At 39.7% G+C, this 19,436-nt stretch overlaps 2 protein-coding genes across 2 annotated transcripts; one reads left to right on the top strand and one right to left on the bottom strand.

The window, feature by feature from the left end:
• Nucleotides 1-1,522: 1,522 nt before the first annotated feature.
• slc12a9 (solute carrier family 12 member 9) lies at nt 1,523-11,893 on the top strand. The gene is made up of 14 exons (XM_074672423.1): nt 1,523-1,873; nt 3,905-4,142; nt 4,299-4,433; nt 5,507-5,644; nt 5,755-6,057; nt 6,194-6,301; nt 6,603-6,714; nt 6,801-6,958; nt 7,044-7,126; nt 7,210-7,334; nt 7,742-7,934; nt 8,020-8,194; nt 10,027-10,173; nt 10,262-11,893. The coding sequence occupies exons 2-14, from the start codon at nt 3,938-3,940 to the stop codon at nt 11,089-11,091; spliced, it is 2,712 nt and encodes a 903-aa protein (XP_074528524.1). The 5' UTR covers nt 1,523-1,873; nt 3,905-3,937; the 3' UTR covers nt 11,092-11,893.
• Nucleotides 11,894-12,613: 720 nt separating this feature from the next.
• hsd20b2 (hydroxysteroid (20-beta) dehydrogenase 2) lies at nt 12,614-18,858 on the bottom strand. The gene is made up of 11 exons (XM_074672424.1): nt 18,650-18,858; nt 15,728-15,774; nt 15,512-15,587; nt 15,327-15,437; nt 14,703-14,770; nt 14,557-14,601; nt 14,391-14,425; nt 14,208-14,289; nt 13,963-14,028; nt 12,841-12,990; nt 12,614-12,750 (listed from the first exon to the last, which is right to left on the bottom strand). The coding sequence occupies exons 1-11, from the start codon at nt 18,786-18,788 to the stop codon at nt 12,646-12,648; spliced, it is 924 nt and encodes a 307-aa protein (XP_074528525.1). The 5' UTR covers nt 18,789-18,858; the 3' UTR covers nt 12,614-12,645.
• Between the last annotated feature and the right edge of the window lie 578 nt (nt 18,859-19,436).

The following is a 19,436-nucleotide window of genomic DNA, read 5'->3' on the forward strand; positions in this document are numbered from 1 at the left end:
AATAGTAGGAAGAAGTTTGTCATCAGTTAAAAAAAAACAAAAAAAACTTGGAAATTGAAGGGACAAGATGAGCAAAGAGAAAACAATTACTATTTTTTCCACAAGAGGGCCTAAGGACCATGAAGAGAAAATTCTTCATAGAGGAGCTTTAATTGTAGGATGCTTTGTTGAGTATGGGGGTGAACATAGAGTTACACATCTCAAACTACTATCTATTATTCTACATATACTATTCATATTTTTTTGGTCTGGGGTTGGAGCTGAGATCACAGGCCAGCAGGGATTTAGCCAAACAACTAGGACTGGGTGTTGCCAAGGAACCTCATGATTCGGTATCAATTTGATTCAATGTTGATTTAAATGCTTCGATTATGGATTTTTAGGATCCATGTAAACATATGTGGTATGTCACTCCATGTTTTAGAGCAATAAAACAACCCAAACGTCAGACTTTAAAGCCAAAGGATCTGGCTTTATGCTGTTGCTGGTGCTTTGGCTGCCATTTCTTTATTGTTTGGTCTCTGGTGGCCCTTGTCCATACAACGCAAATGACACGCACCGCACAGTCCCCAGGTTATTGAAATGGGCGAGAAAATATTGTGATGCATCGATTCATCTATATTTTTACCCACCCCTACAAACAACTCATACATATATACATACATACATACATACATACATACATACATACATACCCACACACTTAAACACATTTTAATTTGCCTACTTACTAGGTGATTTATTTTAAGTGGCTGGAGAGCATTTCCTTCTCAACTGTTGAGTGTGATTTTGCTTTAGACAACACTTTAACCAGTGACATAATAAGGTAAAAAAAAAAAAAAAAAAAAAAAAAAAAAAAAAAAAAAGCTACATAACAGGTAATCTTTGGTTGATATAATCATTCATTTAGCTTTCCTGTCCAGTTGCCACTTTGTATGATATTTAACAAGTGATAATTGTAAATGCTATCATAGGGGATCTTAGCTGTAGGACATGTTGTACAAACTCATTAATAATGCCAGTACATTCTATGTGGTGCGTCACATATTGGCTTATTGGTTTAGAGTCCCAAATAGTAAGGTTTTTTTCTTCCTAGAGCAGTACACAGATAGTCTGGTTTAGACTGTGAATTGTAGGAAAAACAACTCTTTTGTTTTGTGAGTTTTTTTTTAATAAAAATAAATCAAATAAATAAATTAAATAAATAAATGAATGAATAAATATCACTGAATCAAAAGTTTGGCCGACTCGTCAAGACCTGCCACACAATATTTATCCCAACAGTGACCTCTGGCGATGAAGTATATCTCTGCAGTTCAGACTACAGTTTAACTTTACAGACTACAGTACTACGTCTGATGCTTTTTTTTTTCAGGATGTGTTACAAAGCTTTCACAAGTTTCTTTTCCCAGTCACACAGCTGGAATAAAGCCACTGACGTCTCCGTAAAATAATAAATTATTGCTGAGATTATATTCGACTGGCGTACTGTAGGGGGCGGGGTTAGTTTTTGACAAACAGCAGCCTACCTTTGCTCATTTTTTGAGATCTTGCCCTCCCCTTTCGGCTGTCACATGGGCTGTTTGAGCTCTCCCGTGACACTTTAGAACAAATAACAGGGCGACGAGGCGTGCCATGGCTGCAGTGTTGTTATTGGGCAGCACGTTATCCACAGCATCCAACTCTCGGGACATCTCAACCCAGTCCACCGGCCTGCTGCGGTCCAACAACCCCGACAACTGCGCATCCGACCTGGGACATCTTTTCTCTAAGCCTCAGCGCTGAAACACACAGGCACAGCCGGGCGCAGGCAAAAACAACTAGAGGTGTAAAACAGGAAGTGGGTACAACTGTCTGAAGCGGGTTCGACGGGGTAAGTTTGACTGTTCTCGGTTTGTTTTTGTGGAAATGAAACACCTCTGGGTGTGTCTTTTTTACATCCTGGATGTTTCCGTTCAAATGACTACAAACTGCTCTGATGGGAGCCGCGCGAGTTGCTTTGCGGCACTTCCTGACACACAGCCTCGAGACGTAAACACACATCTATCAAAGGATGCAGCCGAAAATGTGGCGCATCATTTCAACATTTTTGACCCCGAAAAGACGCGAAGTTTATTGCCGCAGTTACTCCACCCAATGCTACGTAAATGTGACGGTACCGGTGATTTATTTTGGTAACAGACTTGTATATCAAGTACGGTCCGCGGACCATGAGAGGGCCAGTCGGTATAGTTTTAGGCGGTCTGATCCAACTACTCAACATGACAAATTTCTGTTTAGTAGTTACATCCTCCTGCAAGACATGTCTGAAGATGTCAAAGCTTATCCTCAGAAGTCTCTCAAAATCTATCCTACAATTAAGCATAGCAAAAATAAATCTGTGAAACTACATTGCAAACAGCCTGTTTGTTACAAACCAGTATCACAAAGGCACATTTTAACAGTTGTGGATAGAAGTCTTTGAGTTCACTGACTTAACTGTAATAAAAATAAAATTTATTGAAATTTAAGTTATGCCTGTCAGATAAACTGTCATTATTTAAACATATCAAGCATTAGATAGCTTCCCCAACCACAAAACTCAGACCTTTTCAGTTCTACATGTTATATTGATAAAATGATCCTGCTATAAACTGACCAATGTACTGTTGCAGGATTTTGAAAAAGAATGTATTCCCCATTCAAACTTTTTTAACTCCAGACAAAAATAAGGTACTGTGGGTGAACCATACAGTAACTTTGGAGCTTATGTCTGTCATGTGCAATCATGCTTTGTTGTGTAAAATGTGCCAGTAGGAGATCATGTGATTTCTGTAGCTGATCTAAAGCAGCTCTAGAAACAACCTTTCAGAGAACTGGTGAAGGTGAACCTTGGTACCTGTGAGGTAGAAACCATGCAAGATGCCTGAGCACAGGGAGCTGGGATGTCTGATGTTGGTTTGAGCTGGGTGTAAAAGCAGACAAGCTGCTGTGAATCAGCTGACTACAAATACCAGCGTGAGGTGTGAGCAGAACCTTTCATTATGAAGAAAGAAAAACTTCAATCACAGTTTCTCTCTCGTGGTGGGTGTTTGGTCTGTACTAATCTTTGTAAAGAGACTCAGAAGAAGAAATTTGTAAAAGAAAACAGAACAGAGGAAGTGTCCATCAGGTGATCATATGGGGCCTGCATGCTTTATTTCAAACATGCCAAGCAAAGGGAATCAGATTTAGAAAGAAATGGCAGCACATATTCATCGATCTTGCCTAAAGATTAAACCAAGTTGAATTTTTCCATCTGCTCCAAAACCATATAACTCTCCACAGTAAACAATAGGTTTACCTCAGGCCAAATAGACATCCACACTGCAACACAGGACATGTGTTCCTGTGCACATGATGATCTTCAAAGGGGCCTGGAAAGGGTACACACAGGAGAGCCAAGAGATACAAAAGAGAAATGCAGTGTTTGGTGCAATGCATATCATACTTTTTGTGTGATACAAAAAAGTAACACGTGGTAAACAGAAGCTGTATCTTTTATTTATACTGATTCAACATTCTGCAAAAAGCCATCAGTGAGTTTACCCTCTGTTTTTCTGGTTGATGAGAAAATACTGAACAAAGCCCAAAAATGGAAGAAAAATTTGAATTAAGGCCAACTTTGTTTATTGCATGAATTAACCTTTACTTTGCAGTCTTTGTTGTATTATGCAAAACCGATCAGGTCAGGTGGAAATAAGTTTGCATCAAAGCCAATTAAGCAATATGTCTGAGGACCAAGGGTATATAAAGCTTGCATGGAAATACTGGCATTTTATAAGTTCTGCAACTAGCAGCTCGCTTTTGCATGTTTGAATTGTCACAACTCTGCAGGATCACTCATTCTGTTATCATATTTCTGTCTTTTCTCGTGAATTTTCAGTTTCTCAGACAAAGTGGACTCTTTCCTACAACCATGCTGAATGAACGCACCCCCCTGATCTCCTCAGGGGTTTGTGGTCTGAATGTAGCTGCAGCAGCATGCGGCGCAAAGACAGACACCACCCCTGATTCTGGCCCTGACACACCCGCTAAAGACCCCCGACAGCTGGACACATTTTTTGGGGTGATGGTGCCAACCATCCTCTCCATGTTCAGCATTATTCTCTTTCTAAGAATGGGTGAGCCACACATGAATGAAAAGATTATAAAACCAAAAAGCTGATTTGGTTTGCAGACAGTGTGTGTTTGTATGATGGAGTATAAATGAGTCATTGTGTTGGTATAGTTGTGACTAACACAGACGTGATCTCCCTCTCTCTCTCTCTCTCTCTCAGGGTTTGTGGTGGGTCATGCGGGGCTGCTACAAGGACTTTTAATGGTGTTCGTTGCCTACACCATTATATCACTGACAATACTGTCCATATGTGCTATTTCCACTAATGGTGCTGTGCAGGGTGGTGGAGCCTACTGTATCCTTGCACAAGTTTTCAAAGTATAGTTTTTTTTAGAAATATTTGGCACTGCTTAGAGGTGTTTTTGTACTTATTTTTTTTCTTTTTTTTTGTCAGAAGTTTTGATGCCTCGACTTGAGTACTGGCTGAAATGTAGTACCCCTCCGGTACCAGCAGGATTAAAAACTGAACATTATGTTAGAAAACTGATTGCTGACATTTCTATGACCTGACTGGTTATAAACTAATTTCTGAAGAGTCAATAGATTATTATTCAGATACTGTTCCATCCATCCATCCATCCATCCATCCATCCATCCATCCATCCATCCATCCATCCATCCATCCATCCATCCAGTGTGACTAGCTTGACTAGTAGCACTAGTTAAACTGGTGGCACTGGTGGACCGCATGCTGTGCATGATGTATTTCATCAAGTGTTTCTAGTACACATTTTGGTGTCCACTTATAGTACTTGTTAACATTTGAAACTGAGGAGTTAACTAGTTAGACCAAAAAGAGTGCTACTGATCTAAGTAATGACATTTTGGGTCCAACTAGTAAACAAGTAAAACGTGTCACTGCATGACCAGTGATACTAGTGGACTTTTGGGTCTTAGTAGTAAACTAGTAAACATTTTGCACCTCACTAGTTTACAAGTTAGGTTAAAAAGAGTAAAACTAGTTTAACTAGTGAACCCCTACCAGTTAACTAGAAAAGATTTTTATGCCCATTAGTTTACCAGCAGACACAAAATATATTGTACATGTAACTAGTAGATATTTTTGCACTTCGCTAGTTAACATGTAGGATTTTCTGCCTTCTGCTAGTTTACTAGTAAATCTTTCTGCATCCTACTAGTAAACTAGTGCAGTTTAAGACCTCACTAGTATAGAATGCATAGGTTTAATATCAAGGATATCTATTAAAAACTCAATTGGCTTCCCTTAAAAGTATAACACTGTTGCATCTCTGCTTTTCGGACTTTGAGATCCAGCTGGCACAGGTGGTTTGCAGTGGTTGGTAAAAAAGTCAGCACCTCCATGCATGACAGTGTACATTAACATCTTCCTTAACTTGATTAAAACAGACATGATAAGTCGCTCTTTGGGCCCTGAGTTTGGAGGAAGTATTGGTTTGATGTTCTTCCTAGCCAAAGTATTTGCCTGTGGAGAGTATGTTCTTGGACTTGTTGAGGCCATACTTGATGTGTTTGGGACAAATCCTGGTAAGTTTTTTTAATGTTCTGTATTCATTGTTTATTTCTTGCTCTGTTTATTATAATAATAATAATAGTATTAATAATCATATATTTTATTGTGTTTTCCTCTGTTACAGACACACACCTAGCTGAGGGGTTCCGTTTGCTCCCTCATGGTTATTGGTACAAAGTGCTCTACTCGTCAGTCGTCCTCTTGCTGTGTCTGATTGTGTGTCTCGTAGGCGCCCACATCTACTCCCGCACCGCCTTTGTCATCCTGCTGATTGTCACGGCATCCTTGCTGTCCATCTTTGTCAGTTCTGTGGCCGTCAAACCTTTTGATTTCATTATAACTCATCAAGGACCTGGTAACGAGACCACCCAGTACAATGCCAGCTACACGGGCTTCAGCTCCACCACTCTGAGAAACAACCTGGACTGTGAGTGTTGAGACACACCATGGTGGTTGTTAATGATGAAATGAAACTGGATTATTAAGAAAAAGCTACTTGACAAGTTATAATCTAGCAGCATCTATGAAAGGCCCCTCTCAGGTTCCTTTTTTTCTACTTGCAGCTGGTTATTCTTTGGACTACAGCACCAACACGGTCATGTCTTTTGCCACCGTGTTTGCCGTCTTTTTTACCAGCTGCACTGGGATCATGGCTGGAGCCAACATGTCAGGTGAAAAATAAGATTTAGGTTGAAAAAGTAATGAGTAACACTAGGTTATCTTTATTTCTGTTGTAAATTATACAAACATTATCTTGGTTTCAGCCTGTTTGTGTGCAACTTTACATTATACATTTTTTAAACAAGTTATATGTGGCTTAAGGCTTCAACTTGATCAGCCTAGGAGTGCAGGTTTCTGTACTATTACACTGAAGTAAAGGATTATTTTCTGTATCAGCACTCATGATATGTCTCTTCTCCAATCAGTCTGCTTAGCCTGTACTAATGTTTTTCCTTCCACATATCTGTTAAGGGGAGCTGAAGAATCCAAGTGTTGCTATCCCTAAAGGCACCATCTCTGCCGTCTTTTACACATTCACTGTCTACGTCCTCATCCTCTTCATGGTCTCTGCCACCTGTAACAGGTATGAAAACATGTTTAAGAAAGTGTGATTTCTCACTCCTTCAGAGACACAGATTTATCATGTCATATATTTTCTATTTTCTTCAGGACGCTGTTAATTCAGGATTATGGATTCCTGCAGAAAATAAACCTCTGGCCACCATTCGTCACTACTGGGATTTACTGCGCGTCTTTGTCAGCTGCTATGTGCTCCCTGATTGGGGCGTCACGTATCCTCCATGCGCTTGCTGTAGACCACCTCTTTGGTAAACCAAACATTTCTACATTATGGTTAGTGGTTTCTTTACTTGTTATAGATCTTTCCTAAAAAGGGTTTGCTTTCCACACCAGGTTTGCCATTAGCCCCAGCTGCCATCACATCAAACTCAGGGAACCCATGGGTGGCAGTGTTATATACTTGGGGTCTAGCTCAGGTGAGCTGTATTTCTGCAGACTACCACTATATAAGATTAAAAGCTGCGTCCAAAGGTTTAAATCTATGGCTTTTGTGCTTCAGTGTGTTGTATTTGCAGGAGAGCTCAACTCTGTAGCAGCTATGGTGACTGTTTTTTACTTGCTCGCCTATGCTGCTGTCGACCTGGCTTGTTTGGCTCTGGAGTGGGCATCTGCACCAAATTTCAGGTAAAAAAAAAAGGGTAATTAACATTTTCAAAGATATACATGTCCATCTTTATGAGCAGCTTCTCAATCAGACATTTGAAGTAAAATTTTCAGGATGAATTTATATCAAGAAATCAGATTAAATATTTCCCAACAGTTGCTGGCTATTTTCTAATTTTTCACTGGTGAGTGAGGTCATGTGTTATGGCTTAGCATGTAAGAAAAAAACAGAGCTGTTCAGTAGGTCTGGAGAAGCTTAGAAAGTAGGGGAGCTCATGGTATTTTCTTTCTCTGAGTGCACGCTTAGATGTGGAATCTAACGCCACGATTTTGCTGAACAACCATGTTGTTATATTCTCAGACAGTCAAATTAATACATGTTGCCTCCCTTAAGTTTGGTATGTTTTTGTCCCTGTGTGTCTTAACAGACCAACATTCCAGTTCTTCTCTTGGCACACCTGTCTCCTGGGCATCCTGAGCTGTTTGGTGATGATGTTTGTCATTAACCCCGTATACTCCTCGGGCAGCATCGTCCTTCTGCTACTGCTGCTTCTTTTCCTCCACTACAGATCACCCACCAGCAGCTGGGGCTACATCAGCCAGGCTCTTATCTTCCATCAGGTACTGTTTTCTCCTGTAAATAAACCCACGCTCAGATAAACATGTCCCAAAGTATGGCTGTAGACATGTCACCCTTTTTGTTCAGGTGCGTAAATATCTGTTGATGCTGGATGTGAGGAAAGACCATGTGAAGTTCTGGAGGCCTCAGGTGCTGCTAATGGTGGCCAACCCTCGCTCTTCCTGCCAGCTCATCCTGTTTGTCAACCAGCTGAAAAAGGGAGGACTGTTTGTGTTGGGCCACGTGCAGCTGGGAGATCTAGGTAATTCTCTGTTGATGGTCTGTAATGGCCATCTGCAGCTAACAGTATTAGATTATTCTTATCTTTGTGCCTTTTTCCCCCAGTGTTAGTATGCCTCCACCAGTGCTTATGCTTTCCTGACTTGATAAGGGTGGTCTCAAACGATTCATAGATACTTCATGAAGAAAGTAAAATCCAAACTCAGAGGTCTGTGTTTTCATCAATGGCAATGTTGTGGTTTCCATTTGTGGTAGGTTTGTGGTCCATGCAGTATCGACCAATTAGGTGTTAGCGTGCTTCAGTGATGCAGAAAAAAACAGCCCTGGTCGAGAGCCAGAAGTGTTGTCTGAGGAAGAAAAGTTAGGATGGTTTCAGGGCCCATGACTTTAGTGGGACACTTAAAAAATGTTACATAATTTGCAGTAGTGAGGTCTAGCCTGGTACTTTATGAGACAAAAACTTGAGCTTTTGTCCAAAAAATAAACAAAGTAAAGCCAGTAATAGCTAAAAAGAAATACCATTTACAAGGAGGAGGGAGAGAACAGGTGCAGTGGGTTAAATAGCTGGAAAAAGTGGAGCAGTGTTCTCAAATGTCTTGTAAAAAGACGCATTTCCACATTGGGTCTCTCAGAATTAAGTCATTGTTTTAAACTGAAGTTTTTGCACAAACTAAGTTTCTGTTTAGTAATAATTATAGGATTAGTTTTCAACACTTGGAAATTTTTGAAATAGGTTTATAATTGTGCAACCCATCAACTCAGTCTGAAGCAGGTGATGATGAAACAATAGTGACCATACTGAACTTTTTCACTGTGTAATTTATAAGCCCTTCAGTAACCCAAAGAGGGTAAGGAGAGCAGTTGAGGTCAATAAAACTATAGATAGAAAATCACTTTCATTTTACTTTCGTTTGAACCAACACAGTACTACACAAAGATCATGTGAGTATTTGTACTTGTAAAAATCACATTATAAAGCAGAATGTGTTTTAGCACTGCCATTTATTTATTTATTTATTTAATGGTAAACTGTACTGTAATATTTTCTCTTCTTAAAGTCAGAAATTTACCCCATATGAAACGGCTGAATTATATCTACCTCCCCTACACGTTAGCCCTCCTGCCTTGCTCTCATCTTGAATGTCTCAAAGAAAAAAAATCACCCCAGCAAAATCTTGTCAAAAAAGAAGACATATGCAGGGAGAAATAATTCATGCGTAATATGTGTTTTCTCAACATGGTATCAAGTTATAGCTAGTATCATACTGATACATCCCATGACCAAGTGGAGCAGGAAATATTAAACCAGTTTGCACATCAATGATGCTACAATCCAGTTCTGGTTGGGCTACCTCAGAGGCCCCCATGGAGGGACTTTCACTTTCCATCTGCTGCCTCTCCTGCATTATTAATGTGAGAGTATGTTTTCATTGAAGCAGCAAACCTGAGAGTTTACACCAGACAAATACAACTCACCCTCGTGTCTTCACTCCCAAACTATGAAGAAATACAAAGGGTGGGACACTGAAACATACTGTCACTAACTCGCAGTCTGTCTTTCTGCCCCCTGGTGTTCATTAGGAACACTTCAGTGTTTGCAAGTAATAAGGTCTGCTGACATACCTGCATGTTCAGGTATTGAATGCATGTTTTGTACTAAAGAACTTTAAATATGGCAGTTCAGAAATGATTATTCTCTGCCCTTTCATTTTGAGAGGGGTTTTCTGCTTTGTTTTTAAACATTGGGATGCCTCCTTTTATCTAAAAGATCTAAATACTTCTTTCTTCACAGGTGACTTGCCTCTTTTCTGCAACAAAATTAAGCATAAAAAATATTCTAACTACTTTTTTCAGACACCTTACCGACTGACCCTGTCCAGCAGCAGTACAACTTCTGGTTGAGCCTGGTTGATAAACTGGATGTGAAAGCCTTTGTGGACCTCTCACTGTCTCCCTCCGTCAGACAGGGGACACAGCATCTACTGCGAATCACAGGCCTAGGTGAGATCTTATTTCTCTTCACGTTCGGTACGCATTAAAATACTGCTTTCTTTGTACATGGTGGCTATCTTTTTTTTTTTTTTAATAGGCGGCATGAAGCCCAACACCCTGATATTGGGCTTCTATGACAGCTGCACTCCGGACGACTATTTCCTGCAAGACAGCGCATTCTGTAACTCTTCCCTGGGACGAGGGAGTGAAGGAGAGTATAATTTTGGAGTAGACCTACCTTCATTACAGGCACACTTCCCTCCGGTCCGACACGTTGAGAGCCCACGCTCACTGTCACCTGAGGAGTACGTAGGGATCATTTCTGATGCCTTAAAGATGGGAAAGAACGCCTGCCTTGCTCGCTATTTCTTCCAGTTGGAGGGAGAGGATAAAGATAGTAAGGTGGACGGCTCTGAGCGGACTATAGATGTATGGCCTCTTAACCTGCTCCAGCCCGGTAGTCGTGATTACGAGGATGTATGCAGCCTCTTTCTGCTGCAGATGGCCTGTGTGCTCAACATGTCCCACAAGTGGCGCCGAGCCAGAATGAGGATCTTCCTGAATGTGGAGACCGAGTCCAACGACCAGGGCTGGGTTGTAAACGAAGAGGCGTTCAGAGAGCTGCTGAAGAAGCTGAGGATCAGGGCGTCCATAAAGATCGTGCCGTGGGACACTGTGGTTCAGCACCACATCCAGCCAGCTGGGGTACCAAAACACACTCTGTCAGAGGACTTCCTGTCTGCAGTGAACTGCATGCTGATGGAGCACAGCTCACAAGCTGCTGTTCGTTTCCTATATCTGCCTCGGCCTCCTGCCCACCGCGGCCACTCACAGCAGTATTTGGCCCAACTGGAAGCAGTCACCAATAATTTAGGGCCAACGCTGCTGATTCACGGTGTCACCCCCGTCACATACACAGGACTGTGAGCATGAGCAGTCATCACTTTTCATGCTCTGTCACTTGATGATGTACACACAACAGCAGCTTACCTTTAGACTCATTTTAGCACAAGTGCAAACTCTAGTCTCACGTCAAATTAACACATAACTTAATAAAAACTGGATGATTGGGCACATGTATGTTAATACTTACAGAAACTCAGAAAAGACCAGTTAAATGCAGTTTTAACAAAACACCACTTGAAAGGTTGAAACTATTTAAATGTTTTCAACGAGGATACTTCCTAAACTTTTACTTGAACTGGTATGGGGATTAAGTCAAGTAACGGTGCCATGCCATTGTTTGTCTGCCTGATTTATGCTTATATACTCTCATGTTCTCTTTAACTTAGTGCTGTCGTTCTACAGAAGACAGAAATGAAATGTGTCAAAGACTCTTCAGAGTCCAAAACCACTGGTTAATTTCAGCTTTACAGATGATGTAGAATGTTACAAACATAGACTTGTCTATTTATAATTGCAGGGATGAAAAGCTGTATTTGTGGTGTTTGGTGTTCGTGGTATCATTTCACCACGGTGAAAACTTCTGTCCTGGTTACGTTTCTAAATAATGTAGTGTCACTGCATAATCATTGTTGTTTTAAACCCCGGTGTATTTTTCTCTTTGTTTTATAAAAGTATTCTTACATTTTTGCTGGTGCAGGACCAATGATGTAAAGACAACATGTTACTGAGCTGACTTAAGTATTGCTTTTTATTTTCAAAGCACTTTGTGCAAGCACTTTTTTCTCAGTAAAAAAAAAAACAAAAAAGCTGTAGGGTAACAGCTTTATTTCTTCAAAATAATGAACAGCACATTCTGCTGTTGTATGTGTTAACTTGATAAACATTCAATATTTGTGTTTAATCATGCAGAAAGTCAAAAATACACCTAGAATGGAGTGTAACAATGCAAAAACTATTACTTCTTTCCTATTCCAGCTCAGCCAGGACCAATGATAATACAGACCAAACTAAAAATGAAACCAGAGCTACTTAATGTTAATTTACTGTACCATATATGTCGTATTTCATTTTATAGCGTTACAACAATCACTTGGACCTTTCAATAGCTGCTAAGAAAAAGCAATCTGCACTTTCTGGCATGTTCCACCATGAGCTCTATTTACTGGTCAATGAGGAAGCCTTAAAGGACTGACATTTGTGAATGATGGTCTTTGCTGTAGATGTACATAATAAAAAGGCTGTTTGTTGATGGAGGAAACATGTACTGTGTGTATTGTCAACTTTGTAACAGTACTTCAAACCATCATAAACTGCATTCAAAACATTCCTATAGCAACACAGGTATTACTATTAACATCACTAAGGCTGTGATATGTTTGACCCCAAGCACTCTTGAAGACTCACTAAGTCATCTGTTGAATTTTCTTTTTAAGACTAATCTTTTTCATCACACTAACCTATGATGCCAGTGCTCAGCTCTAAAGAACATCATTTAATGTTGGTCATCATTTGTAGTATGAGATCTTTGTCTTCTTTGCAGGAAAAAAAGCTTTGTTACTCCCCATCTTAAGCTTTTTAGTTTGACATTTTATCGTTGATTCTTGTGTGCTTGTGTTGCATTCTGATGAGGGCTGATGACATCCGAAGCCAGTCGGGCAGGAGTGTTCTGAATACCATGTTCTGTGGGATGATGTAGGAGAAAAGCAGAGATGTTACAGCATTACAGTGGCAGAGTCTTGAAAAGTGATGGTCGACTCTCAGCCCTCTGACCTGCAGTGCGTGGGACAGACAGCCGTTGGTGTACGGAGAGTGACCCACTGTGTTCAACGCTTCCCGGACAAAATCCGGAGCACTCTTCATCAAAGATGTTTTCTTCATCGTCTTTGTCATGTTAGTGGACACCACGAGGGGGGCCACGCACTGAGGAAACATGAATTTGAACAGGTTGAAATTCCTTCTACTCTACACCATGCATGGTTAAAGTGACTCTTCATGCTGCTTTTCTTTTTGGGTTAAAACACCAGAAATTAACAATGTGTAGTCTGTTACACCAAGTGTCCAAAAGAGGAAGCCAACCCGAGTCAGTGAGAGCAGCAGCAGGGCAAAGGTTCATTTTATGTGCTTAATATTTGTTCAACGAGGTGATCACGCTGTTCAAATTAAGTTCTGACTGATTACACAGGCACTTTAAATGAAGCCTCTTCCTTAATTTTTCCCTGAATATAGGTATCATATAACTAATCTAATGACAGGAAATTCATAATGTTCCAACTGATGAGGGTTCACCTGAAGTCATATGTTATGTTTTTTTTTTTTAGTTGTTTAACTGGTTACACCAGTCTGGATAAGATAGAAATCTGCTAACGCTCCAAACAGCCTGCCTTCAGTACAGTCATTTATCAGATTATCACATTCCTCTTCATTTTTTGACCTTAAATGCCACACTGGATCTGGGTCCCGGCTCAAAGGTTGATTTTGACTTGATCACTCTGTAGAGTTTTAATCGGAAAACCCTTCCAAATACTGATAATATAAGCATATGTAAATGGCTTATTTTTAGTAAAGAGTAACTTTTGACCAAGAGCCACATTTGCCTGATAGGTCCAGAAAATGTCTGATGTCAAAATAATAAAAGACAAAAACAAGGCCTGAATTCCTTTGAAAGAGTAAAAAATATACACCCTAATGGTTTAAAAAAAAATACTTGTCAAGTTTCTTGAATTAAGAAAAATACCTTAATCCTCTCAGATTTTGGGTTGTATTAAATGACATTTTGGGTTGTAGTTACATTTCAGACTCTAACAAGGAAGTTTAAGTAATAGATGGATGAGCTAACAGCAAGTGGTAGTAAGACTGACAATTTTTGATTCAGATTTCAACATCAGACTTTACCTGAACAATGATTCCCTTTGACTTGTACTCAGCATGCAAGCACTGAGACAGATATGCAACAAAAATCTACAAAAAAAACAAGAAAGTCGAAGTTACAAAACAAGCAGGACAATGACTGTGTCACAATGTAAACTCATTAAAGGAGAGTTTTTTGTGTTGTGTGTGTTTTGTGCTGATCATCTGGTTAGGTTGTGTTTATATGAATGTGTGCAAATACATAAGAAAGAGCCTTTGTTAGAAAGTACCTTAGTAGACGAATAAATGGACAATAAAGGCTGTGGTCGGCAGCCGGCTCCAGAGGAAATGTTAATGATCAGACCTTTACCTCTGGAAGGAGGACAAGAGGAGACAAACATTCATAAATCCCCCCATCTGACACTGTCACAGTTTAATTTATATTACTATTATCTGGCTACTTAAGGAAATACCTTTTAACCATGTCAGGAAGGATTAGCCTGGTCATCTGCGTGTGAAATATGTTGATAAAACAGTGTTTTCTTAATGCAGTAAAGAAACAAAACAGGTAAAACAGGTGTTTAAGAACACATAAACACGGATCATAAGGTTAACGCCCGTATTAACAATTTATTTTACCTGAGGGACAGACAGCACGTTACAGTTTATGATCTGTGTGATTTTCTAAACAGGAAAAAGAAACACAGAGAAAGAATTACATACAGCCAGAGAAATACATTTGGGTCATCAAGCAGTCAAAAACGGCAATGAATTCAAAAACTTACCTGCTCGGCATCTGGTATATCCAGGAAATAGTCAAAAGCCTTGGAATAGAGCATTCCTACATTGTTAACTAGGTGGATTACAAAAGACAACCAAGTAAATGGGCATTTATCTGTGACACTTTGAAAACTGTTGAATTATCCCTTCATAGTGCTGTTAAATCTAACTACTGTCTTTGTATAAAACACATTGTTTCAGCCACAACATCTAAACATTTTACACTTTCAATAGATAGATACATCCTTCAGTCAATCAACACTTACAACTACCTTGTTTGTGTATTTTAAGTCTTATGTGAAACAACATTTTTTTAAATTAATTTCTGCTTAAGTTAGTATATAATGTGTCCATACAAAAAGTTAGTTGAAGCCTTGCTCATCATATGACTCAAAAAGAGCACACGAACCAGGCAAATATCTTGCTGCCTTCAGGTACTTTTTGACACAGGACAATTTTCTTGTTCTTACAACTTGTTCCCACAAGATGGGTTTTTAATTATTGTAATAACCATAAGGATCATAATTTTGCGCAAATGGGACTTCAGGGGCTTAATACTTTCTGGATTTTCAAACTCCTGAAAAACTCTCTGTTGCTTCACTCTGCCCTGTATTTGTTTTCTTTATTACCCAGAATTCCTATCTCCAGTCCTTGTAGTCCTTTGGCTATAGTGGGGTATATACTGGGTCCATCTGTAAAATCCACCTGGATGATGCGTGTCTTTCTTCCATACTTCTCCTCTGAAAAAGACAGGATAATTTATTATTTGTTTGTTGCAACAGTGGTAAGATTGTTACACTGTAATCTAACTCACCTATCTCTTTGGCCACAGTTCGAAGCTTTTCATCAGATCTGCTCACCAAAACAACATCCAGGCCTCTTTGTGCCAACTAAAGGGAAAAATGTAGACAGACAAGTTTGGTGGCAACACAATGTACCAGTGAAAGCTGACACACTGGGGCAAAAGAAAAATAAATCTACTCTGTTCAGATGTGAGCTACTGCTGGATGGATGGAAGGTGGAGACTCACCTCTGTGGCATAGGCTTTACCAATACCAGATGTTGCACCAGTGACAACTATACAGAAGAGAAAGCAAAAACATGTAATTTGAGGAATCAGTTTCACAAATTTCAGAATACTGAAATAACTGTGCTTTTAAATGCATGAACTAAGCCACGGCAGAGGATTACAAGCTGTGGATCTTTTTCCTATTCTGACAATATGAACTTGTAGATCATGATCTGAAAGCTGGCATGTGCCCGAAACATGGTTTAATGAAACGACAACTTCAAGGTGACACAAGTCTTTTCTACAAAGCCACACTTAATGTGGTTCCTTTGGCACTCTTTAGTTATAAATGTGTCATTTTACAAGAATTGTTAATCTCATTTTGACTTTCACCAAGGCTGCTTTGCCAAAACACTGCAATTCAATGCTGTGGATCGATATCAACAGACGTCCACACAAAGAATAAGGTCTAAGATGTCAGACAAAAGCTCAGGACAGAGGAGGAAGCTCTAAATGTCTGCTCACTCAGCCAAAGACAACACTTCCTGCGACTGTTTGGGAACACAATCCTGGTCAAAGACCAAACCCCTGACAGCCTGTTCCCACTTTGTTTTCCTTTTTGATACGTGTGTTGGTAGGACCCCAAACTAACTGTGTCAACAATTATTATGTCACACTTGGAAAGAAAAAACATCACAAACTTTGCAGAAAAAAACAATGTCTAAGAGATTACTCCAAGTTGAGTTATTTTTGATAAATTTGAGTTTGTAAGGGATTGGGTTTTTTTCTACACAAGTAGATGGAAGTGTCCCATCAAGAAGGAATGTGAAGTGCTTATCAAACATACCCACATGGAAAGAAAGACTTCAGCGTGCTTCAAATAGTGAAAGAAAATCCAAATATTCCCACACCTTAGCTTCCTGCTCTCCTCAGGACCCCATCCAGCCTTTCCCAAACTGGGCAATTAAGAGAAAATGTCTTTAGTTTTCATCTTTGTCACTGTGTCTCATACATAAACTCATTATTTTAAACAGACCTGCCAGCACTCTCCACTTGGGAGGGAGTCTCTAGCTTTTTAACCCTTTCTCATGCTGTACTCCTGACTTGTGATTCCTCACGTTTTTCTCTCTATTTTAAAGTATGATCCAGTGAGCTCTTATGTTGAATTTAAAGTAATATCAAGTCCTGTACTTGTGCCTTGTATTGAAACCTCAAAAAACATCCACCCCTCTCCCCATAGTTGGTTTGATCCAACGGTGCTGCATGACACCCTCTCTTGCTACAGTCACACAAACACACAGAGACAACAGGTGGCTGTGTGACACTTGTTAATGAAGAGGTTATCAGAGCATCAATGAGCTTTAATAATCTGTTAACATATGTCATGAGTTAAACTCTTGCTCTGGTTAAACAGTTTATTCATCTTGTGGCTTAGCCCTGATCTCTTGAAATTAACCAAAAAATAAAATGCAGTATAAGATTGTTATGTGAAACCAACATTATTTCCAACTGAATATTTCAGGACAGACTCAAGTTAATACTAAAACCAATAGAAACATGATAAAAATAAGCATTTAAAAACAAAGAATCAGAAAACCTGCTTAATAACAAATAAAAACCAAACAGAAATTGTAAAAAGTTAAATTAGATTAAAATAAAAACTGAATAAAAATGCAAAAGTATAATAACCTTGGATTCAGGTGTAAGTATGATGAGATGTTGTGAGTGAGCGCAAAAATTGACCTCTTGACAAAGCTTGCCTTAATATGTTGATCACAACTGCAGTAGTTTGTCTAAGGAGAACAACAGTGACTAGAGGATCGTGAATGGTCAAGCACAAAGAAAGGTTGAGTCAGGGGCCTTGGGAGACATCTACTATCTGTTTTGGGTCTTTCCAAACAATAAAGTTTGGGAACCCTTACCCTAACCAATAGTCTTGAAAATTATTTCAAACTAATCACGTGAAGGCCAATGAGCAGCCTATCATGTCCTAAAGGGTCACTTCCGGTGATTCACTGAGAAAAAAAAACCCCAATAAATTAAAATATAAAGAGAAACGAGAAAGAAACGTTTATCCGTTGAAACAACTGTACTTCTCAACATGAATTGATTTACAGTCATTTTTGTCTTTTCTTGCCTAATGCTTGGTGCCAGACACCTGAGAGCACTTCTTCTCAGACAGCTGGGCCACATTTGCTCTGAGAGAGGTGGCAGTTGAAACCCCAGGTTATCTGGCTTAAAAAAAGGACATAGCTGAATCTAGACCTATACCTATACCTACCTTTGAATTGCCCCTGTTGTCGCTCTCTAGAACACATTTTATTGTGTAGACAGCTATTTCTCTAGCTGAGCAGCTCCGCAAGGTTAGTTGAATAATGCCGCCTGAGGTTACACTCCTTGGACACTTTCTCTTTGCTTATGAGACAGGTGAAATCCCCCTTAAACTCGACAGATTAATCATTGTCCAACTTCTACCGAAACACCCTTTAACTGAAATTAGCCTTTCTTTTAATTTTTAAAGAGATATCCTGTTGTAAAAACGTTGTAAGAACATTGGCAGAGTGCCAATGTTTGTTTTTTTCCGTTTGGGTTCACGCGGGGATTATGTTGCGTTCAGGGTCAACTCGGAAATCAAATATCCTCTTCTCCGGTCCTGACAGCGGACCGGGCCGTGAACGCTGCGGACCGGATTTAACAATACACAACGTGGCGGGCCGTATGAAATGGTTTTGTGGCCGTAAGTGGCCCGCGGGGCGCGAGTTTAAGACATCTGATCTACTAAACACCTGGCTCAGACCTGGATGTTGGATTTATGTAGTTAAAAATTTACACAAAAACAGAACAACATAGTTGCATAAAAGCTAAATAATTACAATAACATCAGCTACTCTCTGAAAAAGAAAGTGATAGCTGAAAGATAAAGCACCTTTTCTTTGACATTACCTGCCCATTGTCCAAATTTCAGTAAATCCTCTTGCCAAAACAGCGACAGAACGTACTCTCTGAATCCACACCAAACTCTCCAGACCAGATAAACAACTGTAAGTCCTCCAACAATAGCCAGTGCATCCGTGAAGGGCATTTTGCAGCAATGCTCAGGACTGAACGGGACTCGTTGGTGGCACAATGGACAGAGGCTCGAAAAGGGTAATCCTTCTTTTATATCAGAAAGAATGACTTTTTACTTACTGCGCTCCTCCCACACTGCTCCACCCCACCTCAGCTGCTTCTAGTGTTGCATATTTAGATCACTGTTTTTTTTTGTTTTTTTTTTTTACATTATCAAGAGCTTGACGACTGAAGTTGGACATGGATGACGTTGCTGTTCTGTTTGCATGTCAGGTTGTAGAATTTAAAGTCTGGCTTAATCAAAGAGCCCTCTGATAAAGTGAAATGTGGACTCAAATATCCAGTCCAAACATCCAATACACATTTTGCCTCTTTTGTTTTTGTTCTACAAAGTGGAGCAAGTCACAGGTAAAAAAAATAAAATAAAAAAATATAGGAAAGACAGCTTTCCTAAAAAAAAGGGAAAAAAGTCGCACAAACCGCAGCTGGAGGCTACATTTCTCATAATACAACTTTTTGACTTCCCAAGAATCTTTAAAACCCCACCACTTTAAGTTTTCAGAATCTAACTCCAGTACATTTAGTCTTCATTCATGTTACCCTGCTGACCCAATTACAATTATCATCTGGGTTATTATTTCAAAACTTCTGTGAGTCATTG

Source organism: Halichoeres trimaculatus, unplaced genomic scaffold (genome assembly GCF_033239565.1).
Source record: "Halichoeres trimaculatus isolate MK-OKI-2021-1 unplaced genomic scaffold, fHalTri1.1 fHalTri1_scaffold_6, whole genome shotgun sequence".
Taxonomy (NCBI): Eukaryota; Metazoa; Chordata; class Actinopteri; order Labriformes; family Labridae; genus Halichoeres; species Halichoeres trimaculatus.